The 24,415-nt window shown below is 44.4% G+C and overlaps 1 protein-coding gene across 2 annotated transcripts in view; it reads left to right on the top strand.

The window, feature by feature from the left end:
• LOC121553728 (C-terminal-binding protein 2) overlaps window positions 1–24,415 on the top strand; it is a 109,747-nt gene that overhangs the window by 22,480 nt on the left and 62,852 nt on the right. For both annotated transcript variants that reach the window (XM_041867070.1, XM_041867072.2), the window contains exon 2: window positions 6,717–6,890. In XM_041867070.1, coding sequence (XP_041723004.1) covers window positions 6,833–6,890 — 58 coding nt within the window. In that variant the 5' untranslated portion in view covers window positions 6,717–6,832. The remainder of the gene's footprint in view (window positions 1–6,716; window positions 6,891–24,415) is intronic.

The following is a 24,415-nucleotide window of genomic DNA, read 5'->3' as shown; positions in this document are numbered from 1 at the left end:
CAATTGCTTGTAGTGGTCACAAAGACGCATCTGTGATACTACACACTGTGCTTATGAAGTCCCCATCCATTTTGTATCCTTATATCTTTGTATCCATTTTATGCTTATATGTCAACATCCCCCATGTGTGTTATATGTAGTTGATTTTACATGACCATACATCCACATGCTCAGTACCTCCCTGGTTAAAACAACTGGCCCCTGTGCCAGACCAGCACAGTGTGTGGGATGTTTAATGGTGAAGGTGCCAAAACAAACGTTTGCACCTCTACACTCTTAGAAAAAAAGGTTACAAAATAGTTATTCGGCTGTCCCCATAGGAGGACCCTTTTTGGTTCCAGGTAGAACCCTTTTGGGTTCCATGTAGAACCCTATACATGGAACCAAAAGGATTCTACCTGGAACCAAATAGGGTTCTTCAAAGGGTTCTCCTATGGGGACAGCCGAAGAACCCTTTTAGGTTCTAGATAGCACCTTTTTTTCTAAGAGTGTAGGAACTCCGACAGAAACTGATGTGTGTGTGTGTGTGTGTATTGTCTTATTGCCCAGTTCATTGTTGTTACTCTATCCCTTCTGTGTTGTGCTTGGCTGACTGTATTGAGGGTACTGTGAGAGGTAGTTAGTGGGGTGTTAGTTAAAAGAGAGAAGGGAGTGCTGAACGTGCAGAAACAACCAAAGTGGTGTGGTGATGAATGTGTGAGGGTATGTGTGTATGTGTGTGTGTGTGTTTTCTTTGGGCCAGAGACCTGTGTTCTCCCTGAATCAGGTTCTCAGCTCTTTTAAAAGAGCTCTTCCTGTGAGCCCACTCAGGAAATAGTTGCTGAGCACTTGGCAGTGGAGTTTAACAAGGCTATGTGCGTTTTTGTATATGTGTTTGCTTGGACACTTCTGTGTGTGTTTGTGTATGTGCTTGGACACTTGTTTGTATTTGTGTGGGGGGGGGCGTGGTCAACACTATTTTCCCAGCCTGTACCTCTGTGTATTTCTGTCAGAACAAGCCCCTGTAATTGTTTAGTTACATAAGTCCACTTAGAGTTAAAACTCACCAGTGTATCCAGTAAGGGCCTCTGAGGGACTGTTTCCTCTGGCCCTCTCCTGGTTAGTTCTCCACTCAAACGTTGTTGATGTTGACCCTTCAACCTTCTCAATGGAGTTGACATTTCAGCCTTTTCAGTGGAGTGGGTCTAACATTATGTCCATCTAAGAGATAGTTTCATGACCTTTCACCCATTTATTATTTGTGTTAATGCTCTACTAAATCCCTGGCCATCACCTCCTCTGCACTGATTTGACCCCAGGGAAGGCTCATGACCACCACTGTCACCTGACACAATTTATAGTCTCTCTAGGACAGTACCCTTGGTCTCTCTGAACAAAAATATAAATGGAACATGTAAAGTGTAGGTCTCATGTTTCATGAGTTGAAATAAAGATCCCAGAAATGTTCCATACACACAGAAAGCATATTTCTCTCAACTTATGTGCACAAATTTGTTTACATCCCTGTTGGTGAGCATTTTTCCTTTGCCAAGATAATCCATCGACCTGATAGGTGTGGCATATCAAGAAGCTGATTAAACAGCATGGTCATTACACAGGTACACCTTGTGCTGGGGACAATAAAAGGCCACTACAATGTGCAGTTTTGTCACACAATACAATGCCACAGATGTCTCAAGTTTTGAGGGAGCGTGCAATTGGTATGCTGACTGCAGGAATATCCACCAGAGCTGTTGCCAGAGAATTGAATGTTAATTTCTCTACCATAAGCCACCTCCAACGTCGTTTTAGAGAATTTGGCAGTACGTCCAACCGGCCTCAGAACCGCAGACCACGTGTAACCACGCCAGCCCAGGACCTCCACATCCGGCTTCTTCACCTGCGGGATTGTCTGAGACCAACCACCCGGACAGCTGATGAAACTGAGAAGTATTTATTTCTGTAATAAAGCCCTTTTGTGGGAAAAAACATATTCTGATTGTCTGGGCCTGGCTTGCCAAGTGAGTGCGCACCTGCGCAGTCATGTGAAATCCATAAATTAGGGCTTAATTTATTTATTTCAATTGACTAATTTCCTTATATGAGCTGTAACTCAGTAAAATCGTTGAAATTGTTGCATGTGGCGTTTATATTTTTGTTCAATGTGTGTGTGTGTATATATATATATATATATATATATATATATAAATATATATATATATATAAATAATACTCCAGACTCTGATGTTTCTCGTCCTAATACACCCGCAATAACATCTGCTAAATATGTGTATGCGACCATTATTTTATTTGATTTAATTTTATTTTAGATGACAGGGAGATAAAGAACAGAGCAGAATTTGTTCCATTGTCAACTTTTTAAGCCAAACTGTTTTTGTAAGTGTCAAGGCGTCAGTGTAATGCGGTAGGCGGTGGCGATCGGCGCTCGCCTTTTGTCGCCTGATGGCCCACTGCAGGTGTACATGAGCAGCGTTCCAGGTCTCTTCCGAGTGCCAAAACCACTCATCCACCGCAGGAGCCTCGATCTACAGAGGTAGTGGATAGCTGTATTTTACAATGATCTGATTAAGACCACGGTAGTCAATGCACGGGCGTAAGCCACCATCCTTCTTCTTCACAAAAAAGAAACTCGATGACACAGGGGAAGTGGAAGGCCGAATGTATCCTTGCCTCAGAGATTCGGGGGACATATGTTTCCATAGCCGCCGTCTCTTCCTGTGACAGAGGATACACGTGACTTCGGGGAAGCGCAGCGCCTACCTGGAGGTTTATCGCACAATCCCCCTGTCGATGGGGTGGTAATTGAGTCGCCTTCTTTTTACAGAAGGCGAGAGCCAAATCGGCATATTCAGGCGGAATGTGCATGGTGGAAACCTGGTTTGGACTTTCCACCGTAGTTGCCCCTACGGAAACACCTACACACCTCCCTGAGCACTGACTAGACCATCCCTTGAGAGCCCTCTGTTGCCATGAAATAGTGGGATCATGAGAGGTTAACCAGGGAAGCCCCAACACCACTGGAAATGCAGGAGAATCAATCAGATATAGACTAATTGTTTCCTCATGCCCCTCCTGCGTCTTCATCCAGAGTGGAGCTGTGACCTCCCTAAATAGACCCTAAAGGGCGACTATCTAGGGCATGTATAGGGAAGGGCACATCAACTGGCACAATAGGAATCCCTAACCTACGGGTAAACTGACGATCAATAAAGTTCCCAGCTGCGCCTGAATCTACTAGCGCCTTATGCTGGGAATGAGAAGAAAACTCTGGAAATACAACATCTATACACATATGCGCAACAGGGAGCTCTGGGTGAGTTGGGTGCCTACTCACCTGAAACTGTCCACCAGTGCTCTGCCTACTGCCTCGACTCCTTGAAGGTCCTCCCCAGCACCGACCAGTAGTGTGTCCTCTGCGGCCACAGTTGGTGCAGGGGATGGCCCCTCTACCGGTCTCCCTCAGAGCAGCACCTCCGAGCTCCATAGGGGTAGGGTCGGAGGTGCTGGGGGATGGAATGGACGGCCCCTGATCCGGACGTCCGCGGGTGGCCAACAGGTTATCCAGTCGGATTGACATATCCACCAGTTGGTCCAGGTTTAGGTTGGTGTCCCTGCAGGCCAGTTCCCGACGAACGTCCTCCCTTAAGCTGCAACGGTAGTGGTCGATGAGGGCCCTCTCATTCCATCCTGCGCTGGCAGCCAGAGTCCGAAAGTCCAGTGCAAACTCCTGCGCGCTCCTCTTCCCCTGTCTGAGGTGGAATAGACGCTCACCCGCCGCTCTCCCCTCTGGTGGATGATCGAATACCGCCCTAAAGTGGCGGGTAAACTCTGCATAGCTGACAGTTGCGGCGTATATTCCCCCCCACTCGGCGTTGGCCCACTCGAGCGCTTTACCGGACAGACAGGAGATGAGGGCGTACACGCTCTCGTATCCCGAGGGAGCCGGGTGGATGGTTGCCAGGTAGAGCTCTACCTGGAGCAGAAAACCCTGGCACCCTGGCACCCGGCAGCTGTACCGTCATATGCCCTCGGGTGCGAGAGCCGAATCCCATTGGACCCAGATGGTGAAGAGGTGGACAGCGGTGTTGGTGGTGGTGTAATTGGAGGAGGTATAGGGATACCTCCTCTCTCCCATCGCTCCATGGTATTAACCACTCGTTCCATAGCGGTGCCGAGAGCCTGGATCATGGCCGCTTGTTGTTGGACGCGTTCCTCCATCGATCCGGCTGGCATTGCTGTACCTGCTGACTCCATATTAATGTGCGTGTTTCTGTCAAGGCGTCAGTGTAATGCGGTAGGCGAAGTCAGGCGCAGGACACAGAGCTAATCAAAAAGCATACTTTACTCGTAGGTAAATGTATGAACAAAACCACCACGCAGGGAGGGAACAAACCTGCACACTAACGACAACCAAAACATGAACAAACACACAGTGTGAGACAGAGGGTTACATAGGGAAGACATAACTACATGATGGGAAACAGGTGTGACCAATAAAGACAAAACAAGTCGAACATAGACACATGGATCGGTAGTAGCTAGTACTCCGGTGACGACGAACGCCGAAGCCTGCCCGAGCGAGGAGGAGGGGCAGCCTCGGCTGAATACGTGACAGTAAGGAAAGCCAGGAAAGCTTGACCAGTCTAGTCTGGCTAATACATCACTTCCAAGTCCTCCTTACTTCAGAGTCTAGAATGGCTCTTTGATGTTGTCGATAATGAAGGGGGCTGTGAAGTGGGCTTTGTTTTTACTGGTTGGCTCTCCCCTTTCCCACTCAAACACCCACACGCACAGCCACACACAGCCGAGTGCCGCCAAACAATGAGCGGTTAAACCCCAGTGGAAAAAACAGAACTTTTAGAGAACCAATCAAACCGGTCGCACAATTTCTAAGCGAATATTGCATTAACAAACGCCCTCCTTTCCAGACCAGTGTGGTTGCAGCTCTTCCTTCGCTGTGAGTCACGTGGGTCACGTCAGCCAGGCTATGACCTGTCAGCATTAGAGACGCCAATATTTCACTATGGCTTCTCTGGGAGACCCCAGATATGACACACACAATACCTTAATAGAAAACCACTGGTCAGTTAGGACACAGGGTTGAAGGTTATTATGAGTCCTAGACAACGCTTTGGATGTAAAGGAGCTGGGTGATTAGAAAGATGACGAGATGGAGAGATGAATTGATGGAGAGATTGACTGAGACAGTAATCAGGATAAAAGGGAAGAGAAAGGCTGTGAAGTGGTGGGAGTGAGAAAATATTGGAGGAGTGTGTGTGTGTGCAGGGTTTAAATGTCAAACCTAATCACTGTAGAGAGATGGATGAACTTTACACTTCATACACCTGGCTAGCTGATGCTGCTAGTTGCCCATTATTCAGATTTTCTGCTTCCTTTTATAATTTGGCTTTTCAAAGTAAAGTTCAGCACATCTCTCTCTCTCTCTCTCTCTCTCTCTCTCTCTCTCTCTCTCACTTGGTCCCCCCCTCCTGTCTATATTTTGCTGAGACAGTCCCCATGTCTGCTGACTAACTGACCCACATTCCACAGTGTGACTGGATACCCTTAGGCCAGGGGTGTCAAACTCATTCCACAGAGGGCCGAGTGTCTGCAGGTTTTTGATTTTTAAGACCTAAACAACTAGGTAAGGGGAGTTCCTTACTAATTCGTTACCTTAATTCATCAATCAAGTATAAGGGTGGAGCGAAAACCCGCAGACACTCAGCCCTCCGTGGAATTTGTATTTGTATTTATTAGGGATCCCCATTAGCTGCTGCCAAGGCAGCAGCTACTCTTCCTGGGGTCCAAACAGAGTTGACACATGCCTTAGGGCACTGTTTCCCAACCCTGGTCCTCCAGTACCCCCAACAGTACACATTTTCATTGTATCCCTGGACAAACACACCTCATTCAAGTCATTGAGGGCTTGATGATTAGTTGACAAGATGAATCAGGTGTGCTTGTCCAGGGTTACAATAAAAATGTGCACTGTTAGGGGTACTCAACGACCAGGTTTGGGAAACACTGCCTTAGTGGAAGTGTGTCTATAGCTGCTTTTAGACAGGCAGCCCAATTCTGATATTCTTTTCACTAATTGGTATTTTGCCCAATCAGATCAGCTATAAAAAAAAGATCTGATGTGTACAGATCTGATGTGATTGATCAAAATACAAATTGGTGGAAAAAATATCAGAATTGGGCTGCCTGTCTAAATGTGTGTGAGGGGGTGAGAGCACGTTTGCATGTCTGTATCTTTTTGTGTGCTTTGGGGTATCTGTGTTCAGCCTCAGAGGAATTAATCTCTGAATTGTGAAATCTCTGACCAATGACAGTTAATTGACGTTCCACTCATCTGCATGTGTATGTTTTTTTTGTAGGCTTTTGGTGTCTGCCGGTGACAGTCAGATTTTTGCACAGCGCTCTGAGATAGCACTCCCTCTACTGGTCACCATGTGTCCTTGCAGGGTACTATTCTTTACAATAAAGAGAATAGTCCCAAATTCACCTCAGCCCTTGGTTCCTTAATGTGATCAAGATTTTGAAGGTGACAATGCAATAGTAGATGAATAGCAACTTTTTTCCCTCTGTTGTCATTTCTTGTTCCATTAAAGGACAGATGTCCACATTTAGTGTCCACATGTTAGACTCTCTTTTGGATGGATCTGATGATGATTGGTGTGTGTAACCTTCTCTCTTTTTCCTCTGTGTGTTTACAGGTGTGTGGTGTGGTGGCATGCCTCGTGGGGCATTCTGGGTAGAGTGCTAGCTTCCTAAAGATTGGCCGACAGGAGGAAAAGAGAACAGAGGAGGATAGGAGGAGTGAAGTGTCAACATGGCTCTGCCCGACAAACACAAAGTGAAACGCCAACGACTAGACAGGATCTGTGAAGGTAAGAGACACTTCTCTTTTCGAACACTCTTAGGGAAAAAAAAGGTTCCAAAAGGGTTCTTTGGCTGTCCTCATAGGATAACTCTTTTTGTAGAACCCTCTGTGCAAATTTGCCAATGTGCCCTTGAGCAAAGCACTTAACCCTAATTTCTCCTGTAAGTATCTCTGGATAAGAGCGTCTGCTAAATGACTAAATGTAAAATGATCTACCTGGAACCAAAAATGGTTCTTCAAAGTGTTCTCCTATGGGGACAGCCGAAGAACCCTTTTAGGTTCTAGATTGGAACTTTTTTTCTAAGAGTGTATCTCTTTTCCTATCTACTTTCCCCCTGTTTCCTCCTCTGTCATACTGCTGAAACTGAGTCACCCAGCAATGAGACAAAGATGTTCTTAACACCTGAGTCATATCTGTTCCACTGGAAGAGACAAAAGGAAGTATTTGCTGCAGTGTGCAGGTCATATAGTCCTAGTGGTTGTGAAGAGGATCCATTTTTCTCTCATCTGTCTGTCTCTCTCTCTGTCTCTCTCGCTCTCTCTCGCTCTCTCACGCTCTCTCTCGCTCTCTCTCTCTCTCTCGCTCTTTCGCTCTCTCTCTGTCTCTCTCTCTCGCTCTCTGTCTCTCGCTCTCTGTCTCTCTCTCTGTCTCTCTCTCGCTCTCTGTCTCTCTCTCTGTCTCTCTCCCTCTCTGTCTCTCTCGCTCTCTGTCACTCTCTCTCTGTCTCTCTCCCTCTCTGTCTCTCTCTGTTTCTCTCTCGCTCTCTGTCTCTCTCTGTTTCTCTCTCGCTCTCTGTCTCTCTCTCTCGCTCTCTGTCTCTCTCTTTCTCTCTCTGTCTCTCTCTCGCTCTCTGTTTCTGTATGTCTCTCTTTGTCTCTCTCTCGGTTGCTCACTCACTCGCTCTCTCTCTCTCACTCTTTCTGTCTCTCTCTGTCTTTCTCTCTGTCTCTCTGTCTCTCTCTTGCTCTCTGCCTCTCTGTCTCTCTCTCTCTGTCTCTCTCACTCTTCCCGTAGTCTGTTAGCTATAGCCCATCCATCAGCAGAGGTTATAGCAGTAAAGCCTGCTGTCAGCCCTGTGTTAGAATGGACCTGCCCGCCCTGGGTAGGGTCACAGTATGAATGGTCCTGGCTCCTGTTCTCACTGTCTATTTGTCTGAGAGACAATATCAGTCACCGTGACTCGATTAATCTCCTGTACTGAGAAGATCATGTCAGCAGAGATCACAAAATAAGCTAATCTTTGTGTGTGGGTGTGTTTGTGCATATAGCCTGCATGCGTGTATATGAAATTCCATCAGGTATTTAAGCCCTATAACGTTGTCAAAATGTAGAGAGGGACTGAGTTAACCTGCTTAATGATGTAACCGTCTATGTCATCATCATGCGTCACTATGCTGACTCATCACATCACTCTCACTCTACCTTCTGTCTGCCTCCCTCCATGTTAACCCCACAACACTACAAGTCAATGAGAGAGATGGTTAGTCACAACACGGCCTGACAGACTTTCACCTTTATCTTTAGGAATGACTCAATCCAGCTGTCACGAAACACAAGGCATTTTCCACTAAGAATTAGGTTTTCCAAGCCAATGGTGGAACTTCCTGGGAGAGCCAGACGGAGTATCTGTCCCTGGGACAGTGTGTGTGGGTGAGAGGGATTGAGAGAAAGCGTTTGATACTTCCCCACCTCATGTGAAAGGAATTTGTAGTACCTTCATAAGGGGTATTCAGGCTGGTGATTGTGTTACTATTGTTTAGCCTGGTTGAGCTTTTGGGGGAACATCCACACAATGGCACCATTATTCATTAGTGAAGGGGGAAAAAATTGATACAGTTACATATTGGGATATTATTTTTGACGATACATCGTATAGTATCGTTTTGACAATATTGCAATATTATTTTTGCGCTAGTTGCCTGTATCTGCACCAAAACTCCAGTGTTTTTCCTTCATAGCTTGTTCTCCATCATCTTTTTAAATATGGAGCCAATTTGTTTTCAACACTATTATTTCCATGACTGATCAAAACTTGTTTTATCATGGCTCTCTCTTGTCCCTCTGCAGCAGACAAATGGTTGGAGCATCGAATTGCAATAAAATCACAGTATCGAATCACAATGCATATAGAATGGTGAGAATCGCAATACATATCGTATCGGCACAGAAGTATTGTAATAATATTGTATCGTGGGGTCCCTGGCAATTCTCAGCCCTATAATTCAAGAGGTATGTTAGACATACACACCACTTCCAACCCCTCTACTGTACTGTAGCTTTCCAGAGCCTCAGCATGCCATGCCCTGCCTACAGTCTTTAACAACCTTTACTGTGTACGTGTGCATGCGTGTGTGTGAGAGAGACCCGTGGGACCAAAGGCCCTGCCCAGCCCTCCAAACCACAGCTTTGATGGTTGTCTTACAGGCCTGGGAGAGAAAGTAAGGAGCCTCAGGCCTGGCCAAGGAGAGTGGGAGGGAAGGAAGGGGGGGGGAGGGAGGGAGGGAGGGAGAGAGGGGGTATAGGAGGTTGGAAGTGGGTTGGCAAGAGACTCTTAAAATCTAGTTTGATGTTTCCAGATTGCTGTGCTGCTTGCTGCTGAGTAGAGACTTTGTAATAAAGAGAATCACTTCACCAAACGTTGGAATTGATTATGTGTGTGCTTGTGTGTGTGTGTGTGTGTGTGTGTGTGTGTGTGTGTGTGTGTGTGTGTGTGTGTGTGTGAGAGCAAGAGAAAGAGAGGGGGGTGGCTCTCAGCGCTAGGCTCTGACAGTCATTTTCTGTTTTATAAGAGCCACTGGGTGTGTGTAAATGTGTATGCTTATTTGTATGCGTGTGCTTGTGCATGGCGGGAAAGGCAAATGAATCCAGCACTACAGTACTGCACTATTTGCTTCTTTGTCTTAGGATATCTGAACATCTTTACAAGGAAGACCTTTCTGTCCTGTTTTTTTGCCTGTATAACATAGACCAAAGAAAAACGGAGGCGATCTTTTAACGAGAGCATCACTCCTCTGCCAAGCGGGGGTGGAGGTGGTCTTCTAACCCCCATAATGCATCTCTCCCCGCCAGTCAGAAATGAGAGCCACATGTGCATCCCTGGCCGGTCCAAGCCACTAACTCTTCACCCTGGGAAGCAGAATGGTTTCAACTCACTTTATTGGTTGATATAATACACACACAGCTAATTGGCCAGTGTTACTTAGTGTTGATTTTTCAGTATAACATTTCTAGTGTTCATTCAGGTGTTAAATTATTTGTCTAAAGAACCAGTGTTGGTGTTAATAACCATTTTTAAACCAAATTCATGCCCATCATTATCATATTTCCCAGAATGCTCTATTGCAGGTTGATTTATAGAATTGTTTCTTTCAATATGTATGTTTTTGATTGATTAGTTAATGTTATGCTACTCAAATATACATAACATACATTTTTCTAAACTAATCACATTTGTTACTTGGACATATTGCACCTGTTACTGAAATGGTATTTCCAGTTTAGATGGTTTAGTTGGTCTCATATCTTAGTCTTCCCAACCCGGCAGTCATTCTGAATGCAGGTTGCGGGTGAATAAAAATTCCAGTTGTTGGATATCCCCACTCCGGCTGGATTCCAATAGGAATTACACATCACTTTGCAAGCCAGCATAATGTGACTTTCAGGCCTGATTTTGCCTGTAAACCATGAGTTTCAGACCTCTGTATTAGGGTAAACTAGGCCCCCAAAATAAGGCCTTATGAAATATGTGTTGTATTGTGTTAAATAATAAAAAATGTATGATAACATTTTCACTTAGGATCTCACTTGGTGAAGGCCACAGGACTGAAAATAGATGAATGCAACAACCATGTCTCTGTCACTAGCAAATACAGTCATGGGTGGTAACTTTACAATTCACTCGAAAGGCAAGGCACTCTGGGAAATATGCAAATAAGGCTTGACACTAAGCAGTGTGTTAATTTAACACTGAAAAGTGTGGACCTGTATAGACACTGGACCAGTGTTACATTTAACACTCTCACTGTTGATTTAACACTGGAGAATTTGCTGTGCATATAAAACTGGGGTTTTGCTTCATGGCTATTGGTTGATTTGGCAACAGCAGTGTTTCCTCTGTTTACAGACAATTAGGTCATTCTACCAGAGATAATGGCCCTGTTCTGCTGCACTGCAGCTCTGAAACTAACTGTGTAGTAAATTATGCTTATTGAGGAACTTTACACATTGTGGAGGGGTGAATCAGGTTATTAACATGCTATGGAAAACTATGGGTCATACATGGCCTTTATGAACATGATGTAGATTAGTGATGTAATGCTGATATAGTATATTTGATAGACACATGTTGTGAGACCATAAACCATTAAGTATTATACTTATTTTTGTTACGAACGCTTTAGACTATTATGCACTGTAAATAATTCCAAACAACCACACTTGCAAAGTACTTAAATGTGTAGTGTGTTCTTCTCTAGCATAATGATATGGCCATTTTAAGATAGACTGCATTTCCTTGGTCTAAGACAATCATTTAAAACCTACCAGAGTCTGACGCAAGAAATGTTCTGCACACGCACATTTTGTTTCCTTCATTAGAACAAGCTTGACAAGGTAAACAAACCAGCTGCTTGAATCTATTACCAGAATGATGGAACTGAAGCATGAAATAGTCAATATGAATTTGATGAATGAAAACAAGATTGGTCTTTGTAAGGATGACAGCCATGGACCATAATGACACGGTGTGATTGAATATTCCATCACTCATCTTTCTAAATGAAACCAAACAAACCACATTTCTGTTCTCCGAATAACCGTGTCAATAGAATCTCTGTTTATAGCGGACTATTGATTACATTGTTAAAGATCCTGATGAGTAGTAACTGTGTTTTGCCTGCAGTGGAGACTAGATTCATTATTGCTGTTCTCTGAAGTGAAGGGCTTCTGGTTGGCCTTAATCAAGGCATCCATGGGGGGTGCTTAACCATAACCCTTACCCCTAAAGGAAACAGTAAGTGTTTTTGTGTTCAGTTTGATTAGTGTCCAAGAGTATGTAGACTCAAAGACACATTAACCAGGAATAAAAACAAAAAGCATTCACTAAGACCCACCCACTTGGTTTATAAACAAGTTTTGGGCTTGCATGTTTTAGAAATTAAAGTTTCAAAATGGACCTTTAATGAGGAGATGGTGAGAATGTCTTCTGTCAGACATCAGTTGTCATCTGCACATGACAAGTGATTGCATCATCCTATGCTTGGCCCAGCTGCAGTGACTTGGTGCCCGACCTCACCCTCCCCTCCAGCCCACCTCCCAAACACTGCAGCGCCCCCTCCCTCGCCCCCTTGTCCCGTCTGTCTGCTCCATCTGTGTACCCAGCATGCTCTGGCTTGGCAACTGCAACGGCTGCTGGGTAGCACTCCAGAACCCAGTGCCACGATATTTAGTCAGACCTAAGTGACGTTGTAGGCAGAAGGGGTGAAGGTGAGGGGAGAGCAGAGAGGGGGGAGGGTGAGGGGAGAGCAGAGCGGGGTGAAGTTGAGGGGAGAGCAGAGAGGGGGGAGGGGGAGAGGAGAGCAGAGAGGGGGAGGTTGAGGGGAGAGCAGATAGGGGGGAGGGGAGAGCAGAGAGGGGGGAGGGTGAGGGTAGAGCAGAGCGGGGGGAGGGTGAGGGGAGAGCAGAGAGGGGGGAGGGTGAGAGTGATGGTACTAACTAGATGGTAAATGTGGTTCTTCTCACATACGTGTACATGTAAAGAATCACCACAAATGTTTGTTGTAAAATGAGTTTATGTAGGAATGAAGGTTTCAAAACGTCTAACATTGTAAGAGGCTCACTTAAAACATGTACTACCAATTTGCAGCACCTGCCTGTATAATGCATTTACAGCAGATGGTAAACCATTCGTTGGCTGTTGCAGTGGAGAGGTGAGGGGTATATGTGCAATCAGCCATGAAAAAATATCCAGAGAGGTGGAGAATAGGAGAGGTATCCTGATGTCTTCTTCCCCAATAGGGGAGCCTTGTAACTGTAAGCAGCCCAAGCTCCTGATACTACCATCCCCCCAACTTCCTTATCCTGGCATCCAGTCAGGTTATGAACTCATCCCAACCAACCATCTTTGGCCCCCCCTGGGTTGTGTTCCAGGCTCCCAGCCAAGACCAACAGCCCCTTTATGGGCTTATGGAGAGGGGCATGAAGGATTGTGTGTTGGGGGAGGAGAATAACTCATCTGGTGTCCATAATCTCACAAATCCCAGGGTAGGAGGACCATCGTCTGAGTGGCCATGCTGGAGGAAAGATGAGTTTGTGTGTGTGTGTGTGACAGGGTATGTGCATGTGTGTGTGCATTATACAGTATTTATGGGAGTTCAATTGTGTGTGTGGTAGCGGTCAAGTCTTGGAAATTAGTTATCGTAAAGACAAATCATATGTACTGCAAAGAGAAAACAATAGGCTATTCTAAAAGAGCTGTGTCGGTTCTGGCTTTGGGCTGGAAGGAGGAGGAGCTGAAGGGAGATTGTGACAGTGGAGAGAGGTGCATTGTGGGATGCAGGATCTGACAGTGCATTTCCTTGACTCCTAACATCCTCTCTCCTCGCCACCTTCACAAAACTCATTAGAGGAGAAGGTCAGAGGGTACCTCTGACTTTCTCATGCAATAGGTTTTGAGAACGAAGGACCACCGCAGCGCGTTATATTTTACCCCGAAAACTGCAGCAAAAGCTAACTCCTTCCTCCGCTACTCTTTCGTCGAGTTTCCCGGGGAAGCTGTGAAGCGAGCTGTACAGTATTGCGTGATTGTGTTTATGAGTCTGTTACTAAAGAATGTGAAACAATGTTGTCTATGTTTACTATTGCCTGATTGGGTTCATGAGTCTGTTACTAAAGAATGTGAAACAATGTGTATGTTTACTGCTTTTTATTAAATCATATATGGCTATAAATATTGTATTTATATTCGTTTATATAGGCAGAATATTGTATATATAGCCTACAGAAATTGGTTCAATTATGGCCTAAAATAAACGTGTTCAAATGGGCAGAATATTGTATATAAATTAGTTAATATGGTTATATAAAGGCTGAAGGCTAAAAACAGCCTATATTACACTGAGTATAAAACACATTAAGAACACCAGCTCTTTCCGTGATAAAGACTGACCAGGTGATCCCTTATTGATGTCACTTGTTAAATCCACTGCAATCCGTGTATATGAAGGGGAGGAGACGGCTTAAAGAAGGATTTTTAAGCCTTGAGACTATTGAGACATGGATTGTGTATGTGTGCCATTCAGAGGGTGAATGGGCAAGACAAAATATTTAAGTGCTGTGTGTACCACAACAAGTCTCCAGGCTTCTCTCCTTCAGGCCATTCATCATCACCTTTTGGATCCGAATCCGAGCATTGTCCGGGATATGGTTGTGTTCTCCAGATAACTTGGAGATAACCCCATCAGTGAGGGTTATGCGACCTCGGCATTCGAAAGCGTCATATTCGGTGCACTTCCAGAAGGACTTATTTGCGGTCTGTCGTTCTGTAAGTGTAGCCTCCTCTAAGAATAATGAATGCTGAGTGTAGCAGTGAAATATATTTTTAAGCAGAATATTTTGATTATTAGCATATGAACGACTTACAATTCGATTGCTGGACAATCAAAGCCATTCATCCAACCCATTTTATTCAGATCCGGCAGTTCAAAGGTCATCAATTGGGCCTAGATATTGTTCATTAGCACCATACATTTGCATTCATTCTCTTAAATCTCTTAAAATAGCCTGTACAATGTGCAATGTATAGCCTACTGTACTGTTTGTCTGTCTGGACTGTCTGCCTGTCTTGATGAGAATTTTAAGTTAATAAAATACTAAAATGGTCTTCTTTAGTTTGTGTGCTTATTGTTATTTTACATTTAAATATGACCTCCTAAAACTAGAACCGTCTTTTGGGCGTCGTGAGAATGTAACATTTTAATACATTTTAATACATTTTACTTGTCCAAAATCGTGTTACAAACACTTTTTGTTCCTTGTATTAATGGCAGTGTTGTTTGCCTATCAATATAACAAGCATTTATCTGTGAAATTAGACATTGAACTTGAACCCTGTTTCAACAATCATTAGCTGATTCAGAAAATAATTTTCCGAATGACAGTAAAGTGAACAGCTGTTGTGATACAGTATATAGCAATCAAGGTTTTTCTAAAATGTTTTGATGACTTATACGTTACAAAAAGGATAGTTCAAACTATACAGGCAAATATTTTTGGCCTATGGCATTTTAAAAACAGGTTAAAAAGCGTTATTTCCTTGTAATTAATTTTATTCAATGGCTTCACCAGTGTCCTCGCCAGCCAGGGTAGGGAAGCACTTGTCTTGTGAATCTCTCATGCATATTTTTTGATTGAAAATGGGAACAATGGGAGAGATGGACAAATAATGATTTCAAAACAAAATGTAAAAAATACTTTCTCATTCATGTTATCAAGACATGAGGTGAGTATCAAAATAGTTTTAAAAGATGCCCTTGCCTTAAAGTTGAACCTCAGATAGATCTTTAGTATAATAACCTATACAGTCAACTCAAAATATGGTATTCTGTTCTATTGAAATAGCCCACATTTTCCATGTCATAATGACACTAATGAAACAGGCCAAATGGATTTTGTGATGTCCTATATTAAATTGACTTATTAGACTTAGGGCAAAAGGCAGACATTTTATATAAATATTGGATTTCTGTTGTCCGAATTTCAAAATCATTTTAGTTTTTCAGATGTTTGAAGGCCATATAAAGAACAGCTATGCATGAGTTAATGAAAAATGGCAAACAGACACAACATTGTTTCACATTCTTTAATAAGAGACTCATAAACAGAAACAGGTAATAGGCTACAGCTCGCTTCAGTTTCCCTGCCAAATAGTCCTACAAGGAAACTCAATGTATCTCTACAATGTTGAGTGCGCGAGGGGGTCTGTGCGCGGAGTAGTACCTTCCACAAAAAGTTTTGCTCGACAAAAAGACGCGTAAGCTTTTGAGAAGCGGTCGAGGAAGAGAACGCAAGGAGTCAAGGAAATGCCATTGAGATTCTCCCCGTGTAACAGTCCTGACACCAAGGAAATCATTACCATCAGGTTTAGAGTTTCTGTTTCTCTTCCGTTTCTGTAACATAAGCTGCCCCCATCTGAGCATTGTAGGAATCTTGGAGACATGTTGTTGAAACATTAATATCATAGTAACTAATATGATATGACTGTAGCTAAGACCACCTGAAATTACTGAGAGTATCTACATTCTCTGTTACAATCTGATCAATATCCATTGGATTCAGTCACAAGTAGGGCTGTTGTGGTGATGGTATTACATGCTGAGTAGACCGGGCACGCGCGTGCGTCATCACGCACATGTTGATTTTGTCCATCCACACCAGATGCGATCAGGACATGCAGGTTGAAATATCAAAACGAAATCTGAACCAACCATGTTAATTTAGGGACAGGTCGAAACACATGAAACATTCATGGCCATTTAGCCAGCTACATTTACATTTACATTTTGTGTCATTTAGCAGACGCTCTTATCCAGAGCGACTTACATTATCTTATTTTTATATTTTTTTCATACTGGCCCCCCGTGGGAATCGAACCCACAACCCTGGCATTGCAAACGCCATGCTCTACCAACATCCCTGCCGGCCATTCCCTCCCCTACCCTGGACGACACTGGGCCAATTGTGCGCCGCCCCATGGGTCTCCCGGTCGCGGCCGGCTACGACAGAGCCTGGATTCGAAACAGGATCTCTAATGGCACAGCTAGCACTGCGATGCAGTGCCTTAGACCACTGCGCCACTCGGCAGCCAGCTTGCTGTTGCTAGCTAATTTGTCCTGGGATATAAACATTGGGTTGTTGTTTTACCTGAAATGCACAAGGTCCTTTTTATCTGGATCTTTGTAGAATTTTGACCCATTTTGTGTCACACAAAATCGTGTGTTCTCCACTTCGATAATTAATCCACAGATAAAATGGGAAACTTAGTTAGTTTCTAGTAATCTCTTCTTCTTCTTCTTCTGTGGACTTTATATGGCGGTTGGCAACCAACTTTAAGGTGCATTACCACCACCAGCAGTGTAAAAACAAAGGGGGAGGGGGTGTCAATGTAAATAGTCTGGGTGACTATTTGATTAATTGTTCAGCAGTCTTATGGCTTGGGGGTAGAAGCTGTTAAGGAGCCTTTTGGACCTAGACTTGGCGCTCCGGTACCGCTTGCCATGTGGTAGCAGAGAGAACAGTCTATGACTTGGGTGACTGGAGTCTTGGACAATTTTTTGGGCCTTCCTCTGACACCGCCTAGTATATAGGTCCTGGATGGCAGGAAGCTTGGCCCCAGTGATGTACTGAGCCGTACGCACTACCCTCTGTAGCGCCTTACGGTTGGATGCCGAACAGTTGCCATACCAGGCGGTGATGCAACCGGTAAGGATGCTCTCGATGGTGCAGCTGTATATCTTTTTGAGGATCTGCGGACCAATGCCAAATCTATTCAGTCTCCTGAGGGGGAAAAGGTGTTGTCGTGCCCTCTTCATGACTGTCTTGGTGTGTTTGGACAATGATAGTTTGTTGGTGATGTGCACACCAAGGAACTTCAAACTCTCGACCCACTCCACTACAGCCCCGTCAATGTTAATGGGGGCCTGTTCGGCCCTCCTTTTCCTGTAGTCCATGATCAGCTCCTTTGTCTTGCCCACATTGAGGGAGAGGTTGTTGTCTTGGCACCACACTGCCAGGTCTCTGACCACCTCCCTATAGGCTGTCTCATTGTTGTCTGTGATCAGGCCTACCACTGTTGTGTCGTCAGCAAACTTAATGATGGTGTTGGAGTCATGCTTGGCCACGCAGTTGTGGGTGAACAGGGAGTACAGGAGGGGACAAAGCACGCACCCCTGATTGGCCCCTGTATTGAGGGTCAGCATGGCAGATGTGTTGTTGCCTACCCTTACCACCTGGGGGCAGCCCGTCAGGAAGTCCAGGATCCAGTTGCAGAGGGAGGTGTTTAGTCACAGGGTTCCTAGCTTAGTGATGAGCTTTGTGAGCACTATGGTGTTGAATGCTGAGCTGTAGTGAATGAACAGGATTCTCACATACAGTGCATTCGGAAAGTATTCAGACCCCTTCCCGTTTTCCATATTTTGATGCGTTACAGCCTTATTCTTAAATGGATTAAATAAATAATCTACACACAATACTCCATAATGACAAAACGAAAACAGGTTTTTAGAAATGTTTGCAAATGTATATAAATACAAATAATATAATTCCTTATTTACATAAGTATTCAGAGCCTTTGCTATGAGACTCGAAATTGAGCTCAGGTTCATGCTGGTTCCATTAATCATCCTTGAGCTGTTTCTACAACTTGATTTGGAGTCCACCTGTGGTAAATTCAATTGATTGGACATAATTTGGAAAGGCACACACGTGTCTATACAGTGGGGAATTTTTTTTATTTAGTCAGCCACCAATTGTGCAAGTTCTCCCACTTAAAAAGATGAGAGAGGCCTGTCATTTTCATCATAGGTACACGTCAACTATGACAGACAAAATGAGAAAAAAAATCCAGAAAATCACATTGTAGGATTTTTAATGAATTTATTTGCAAATTATGGTGGAAAGTAAGTATTTGGTCACCTACAAACAAGCAAGATTTCTGGCTCTCACAGACCTATAACTTCTTCTTTAAGAGGCTCCTCTGTCCTCCACTCGTTACCTGTATTAATGGCACCTGTTTAAACTTGTTATCAGTATAAAATACACCTGTCCACAACCTCAAACAGTCACACTCCAAACTCCACTATGGCCAAGACCAAAGAGCTGTCAAAGGACACCAGAAACAAAATTGTAGACCTGCACCAGGCTGGGAAGACTGAATCTGCAATAGGTAAGCAGCTTGGTTTGAAGAAATCAACTGTGGGAGCAATTATTAGGAAATGGAAGACATACAAGACCACTGATGATCTCCCTCGATCTGGGGCTCCATGCAAGATCTCACCCCATGAGGTAAAAAATCCCAGAACCACACTGGGGGACCTAGTGAATGACCTGCAGAGAGCTGGGACCAAAGTAACAAAGCCTACCATCAGTAACACACTACGCTGCAAGGGACTCAAATCCTGCAGTGCCAGACATGTCCCCCTGCTTAAGCCAGTACATGTCCAGGCCCGTCTGAAGTTTGCTAGAGTGCATTTGGATGATCCAGAAGAGGATTGGGAGAATGTCATATGGTCAGATGAAATCAAAATATAACTTTTTGGTAAAAACTCAACTCGTCGTGTTTGGAGGACAAAGAATGCTGAGTTGCATCCAAAGAACACCATACCTACTGTGAAGCATGGGGGTGGAAACATCATGCTTTGGGGCTGTTTTTCTGCAAAGGGACCATGACGACTGATCCGTGTAAAGGAAAGAATGAATGGGGCCATGTATCGTGAGCTTTTGAGTGAAAACCTCCTTCCATCAGCAAGGGCATTGAAGATGAAACGTGGCTGGGTCTTTCAGCATGACAATGATCCCAAACACACCGCCCGGGCAACGAAGGAGTGGCTTCGTAAGAAGCATTTCAAGGTCCTGGAGTGGCCTAGCCAGTCTCCAGATCTCAACCCCATAGAAAATATTTGGAGGGAGTTGAAAGTCTGTGTTGCCCAGCGACAGCCCCAAAACATCACTGCTCTAGAGGAGGTCTGCATGGAGGAATGGTTCAAAATACCAGCAACAGTGTGTGAAAACCTTGTGAAGACTTACAGAAAACGTTTGACCTGTGTCATTGCCAACAAAGGCTATATAACAAAGTATTGAGAAACTTTTGTTATTGACCAAATACTTATTTTCCACCATAATTTGCTAATAAATTCATAAAAAATCCTACAATGTGATTTTCTGGAATTATTTTTCTCATTTTGTCTGTCATAGTTGACGTGTACCTATGATGAAAATTACAGGCCTCTCTCATCTTTTTAAGTGGGAGAACTTGCACAATTGGTGGCTGACTAAATACTTTTTTCCCCACTGTATTTTCCACCATAATTTGCAAATAAATTCATTAAAAATCCTACAATGTGATTTTCTGGATTTTTCTTCCTCATTTTGTCTGTCATAGTTGACGTGTACCTATGATGAAAATTACAGGCCTCTCTCATCTTTTTAAGTGGGAGAACTTGCACAATTGGTGGCTGACTAAATAATTTTTTTCCCCACTGTATAAGCTCCCACAGTTGACAGTGCATGTTATAGCAAAAACCAAGCCATGAGATCGATGAAATTGTCCGTAGAGCAGATCTGGGGAAGAGTACCAAAACATTTCTGCAGCATTGAAGGTCCCCAATAACACAGTGGCATCCATCATTCTTAAATGGATGAAGTTTGGAACCACCAAGACTCTTCCTGGAGCTGGCCGCCTTACAAACTGAGCAATTGGGGGAGATGGGCCTTGGTCAGGGAGGTGACCAAGAACCCGATGGTCACTCTGACAGAGCTCCAAAGTTCCTCTGTGGAGATAGGAGAATCTTCCAGAAGGACAACCATCTCTGCAACACTCCACCAATCAGGCCTTTATAGTAGAGTGGCCAGACGGAAGCCAATCCTCAGTAAAAGGCACATGACACCCCGCTTGGACTTTGCCAAAAGGCACCTAAAGGACTCTCAGACCATGAGAAACAAGATTCTCTGGTCTGATGAAACCAAGATTGAACTCTTTGGCCTGAATGCCAAGTGTCTCATCTGGAGGAAACCTGGCACCATCCCTACGGTGAAGCATGGTGGTGGCAGCATCATGCTGTGGGGATGTTTTTCAGTGGCAGGGACTGGGAGACTAGACATGTTTGAAGGAAAGATTAACGGAGCAAAGTACAGAGAGATCCTTGATGAAAACCTGCTCCAGAGCGCTCAATACCTCAGACTGGGGTGAAGGTTCACCTTCCAACAGGACAACAACCCTAAGCACACAGCCAAGACAATGCAGGAGTGGCTTCAGGACAAGTCTCTGAATGTCCTTGAGTGGCCCAGCCAGAGGCCGGACTTGAACCCGATCGAACATCTCTGGAGAGACCTGGAAATAGCTGTGCAGCGACGCTCCCCATCCAACCTTACAGAGCTTGAGAGGATATGCAGAGAAGAATGGGAGAAACTCCCCAAATACAGGTGTGCCAAGCTTGTAGCGTCATACTCAAGAAGACTCGAGGCTGTAATCGCTGCCAAAGGTGCTTCAACAAAGTACTGAGTAAAGGGTCTGAATACTTATGTAAATGTGATATTTCCGTTTTTTATTTTTTATACATTTGCAAAAATGTCTAAAAACCTGTTTTTGCTTTGTCATTATGGGGTATTGTGTGTAGGTTGATGAGGGGAAAAAACGATCTAATCCATTTTAGAATAAGGCTGTAACATAAAAAAATTTGGAATAAGTCAAGGGTTCTGAATACTTTCCGAATGCACTGTAGGTGTTCATTTTGTCCAGGTGGGAAATGGCAGTGTGGAGTGTGATTGAGATTGCGTCATCTGTGGATCTGTTGGGGCGGTATGTGAATTGCAGTGGGTCTAGGGTTTCCGGGATGATGGTGTAGATGTGAGTCAGCCTTTCAAAGCACTTTATTGCTACCGACGGGAGTGCTACGGGGCGGTAGTCATTTAGGCAGGTGACCTTTGCTTTCTTTGGCCAGGGACTATGGTGGTCTGCTTGAAACATGTAGGTATTACAAACTCGGTCAGGGAGAGGTTGAAAATGTCAGTGAAGATACGTGCCAGTTGGTCCGCACATGCTCTGACTACACATCCTGGTAATCCGTCTGGCCCCGCGGGCTTGTGAATGTTAACCTGTTTAAAGGTCTTGCTCACATCGGCTACGGAGAGCGTGATCACACAGTCATCCGGAACAGCTGGTGCTCTCATGCATGCTTTAGTGTTGCTTGCCTCGAAGCGAGCATAAAAGGCATTTAGCTTGTCTGGTAGGCTCGCTTCACTGGGCAGCTCGCGGCTGGGTTTCCCTTTGTAGTTAATCTGAGGGCATTGCAGGATTTCTTATAAGCGTCCGGATTAGTGTCCTGCTCCTTGAAAGCGGCAGCTCTAGTCTTTAGCTCGGTGCAGATGTTGCCTGTAATCTATGGCTTCTGGTTGGGATATGTACGTACGGTCACTGTGGGGACGACGTCGTTGATGCACTTATTGATGAAGCCGGTGACTGAGGTGGTGTACTCCTTAATGCCATTGGATGAATCCCGGAACATATTCCAGTCTGTGCTAGAAAAATAGTCCTGTTGCGTAGCATCCGCGTCATCTGACCACTTCCGTATTCAGCGAGTCACTGGTACTTCCTGCTTTAGTTTTTGCTTGTAAGCAGCAATAAGGGAGGATATAATTATGGTCAGATTTGCCAAATGGAGGGCGAGGGAGAGCTTTGTATGCGTCTCTGTGTGTGGCGTAAAGGTGGTCTAGAGTTTTTTTTCCTCTGGTTGCACATGTGACATGCTGGTAGAAATGAGGTAAAACGGATTTAAAGTCCATTTTCTTGTTTGCTTATGGCCTTATACAGCTCCTTGAGTGCGGTCTTAGTGATAGCATCGGTTTGTGGTGGTAAATAGACGGCTACGAATAATATAGATGAAAATAGTGTGGTGTACAGCTTATCATAAGGTACTCTACCTCAGGCGAGCAATACCTCGAGACTACTTTAATATTAGACATCGCGCACCAGCTGTTGTTGACAAATAGACACACACCCCCACCCCTTGTCTTACCAGACGTAGCTGTTCTCTCCTGCCGATGCACGGAAAACCCAGCCAGCTCTATATTATCCGTGTCGTTGTTCAGCCACGACTCGGTGAAACATAAGATATTACAGTTTTTAATGTCCCGTTGGTAGGATAATCTCGAACGGAGATCATCCATTTTTATTTTCTAGTGATTGCACGTTGGCCAATAGAACGGATGGTAGAGGTGGGTTACCCACTCGCCAACAAATTCTCACAAGGCACCCCGATCTCCGTCCCCTGTATTTCCGTCTTTTCTTCACGCAAATAACTGAGATTTGGGTGTGGTCTCGGAGAAGCAGTATATCCTTCGCGTCGGATTTATTAAAGAAAAAATCTTTGTCCAGTTCGAGTAATCGCTGTTCTGATACCCAGAAGCTCTTTTCGGTCATGAGACAGTAGCAGCAACATTATGTACACAATAAATTACAAATAATGCGATAAAACTAACAAAATAGCACAGTTGGTTAGGAGCCCGTAAAACGGCAGCCATCCCCTCCGGCGCCATTATCATTATATTAGAGCTTATACATATGCATATGCCTATATATGTGCCCAAGTAAAAAAAAGAATAATCTGAATTTAAAAAATGATTATGCCGTTCATTATACAATACATAGCCTACCACATACTACGCACCACAGAAAAATATTTAAAAAAAACTGATTTAAGATGTCTTTAATTGGTCTAGCCTATATTCCAAAATTAAACAAATTCTAGTAAAGTAGGGTGACACATTAGGCTACCTTTTAGCTACATAATATCTCACCACCGTGCGTTTCCATCTCCTCCCCTCTCTCCTTCAATACTTTCTCAAACTTGCAGAGAGAAGAGCTGTCAACAGAGTCATGTTTCACTATATTGGATCACTCCAATATATTCCGCGGCGGAAGGATACATCCGAGGTGAGGATTTACAGATTTACTCCCGTGTACACCTGTGTCACTGCTGGGGTCCGCCCCTATATATAGACCCCATGGCCGCGATACACGTTCTCTTTCATTTTCTCTGCGGACGTCTGTATTGTTTAGGGTACAAACTTTCTGAAGTTCGGATGTTGATTGCTTCGCTGGCGACGATGCTGGCGGACAGTGATGACTCTCCATCTGTCCCCATCTCTTCTGTGTTCCGCGAGGCCTTGCAGGAGAGCTGGGCCTCTGCCAGGGGGCACTTCCAACTCACAGCAGAGACTGGACCATTGAGTTATGTTGCGGGCATGGAGTCATTCGGCCTCCGGGAGTACCCGACCATGGACACCATGATACAGTGCCTTGCAAAATTATTCATCCCCCTTGGCGTTTTTCCTATTTTGTTGCATTACGACCTGTAATAAAAAAATGAATAACAGAAAAGTGGTGCGTGGATATGTATTCACCTTTGCTATGAAGCCCCTAAATAAGATCTGGTGCAACCAATTAACTTCAGAAGTCACATAATTAGTTAAATAAAGTCCACCTGTGTGCAATCTAAGTGTCACATGATCTCAGTGTATATATACTGTTCTGAAAGGCCCCAGAGTCTGCAACACCACTAAGCAAGGGGCACCACCAAGCAAGCGGCACCATGAAGACCAAGGAGCTCTCCAAACAGGTCAGGGACAAAGTTGTGGAGAAGTACAGATCAAAAAAAGAGGAAAGAATATGGCACCACAACAAACCTGCCAAGAGAGGGCCACCCACCAAAACTCATGGACCAGGCAAGGAGGGCATTAATCAGAGAGGCAACAAAGAGACC

The sequence above is a fragment of the Coregonus clupeaformis genome, chromosome 37 (genome assembly GCF_020615455.1).
Source record: "Coregonus clupeaformis isolate EN_2021a chromosome 37, ASM2061545v1, whole genome shotgun sequence".
NCBI classification, from domain to species: domain Eukaryota; kingdom Metazoa; phylum Chordata; class Actinopteri; order Salmoniformes; family Salmonidae; genus Coregonus; species Coregonus clupeaformis.
This window is presented reverse-complemented; position numbering and strand designations above follow the sequence as displayed.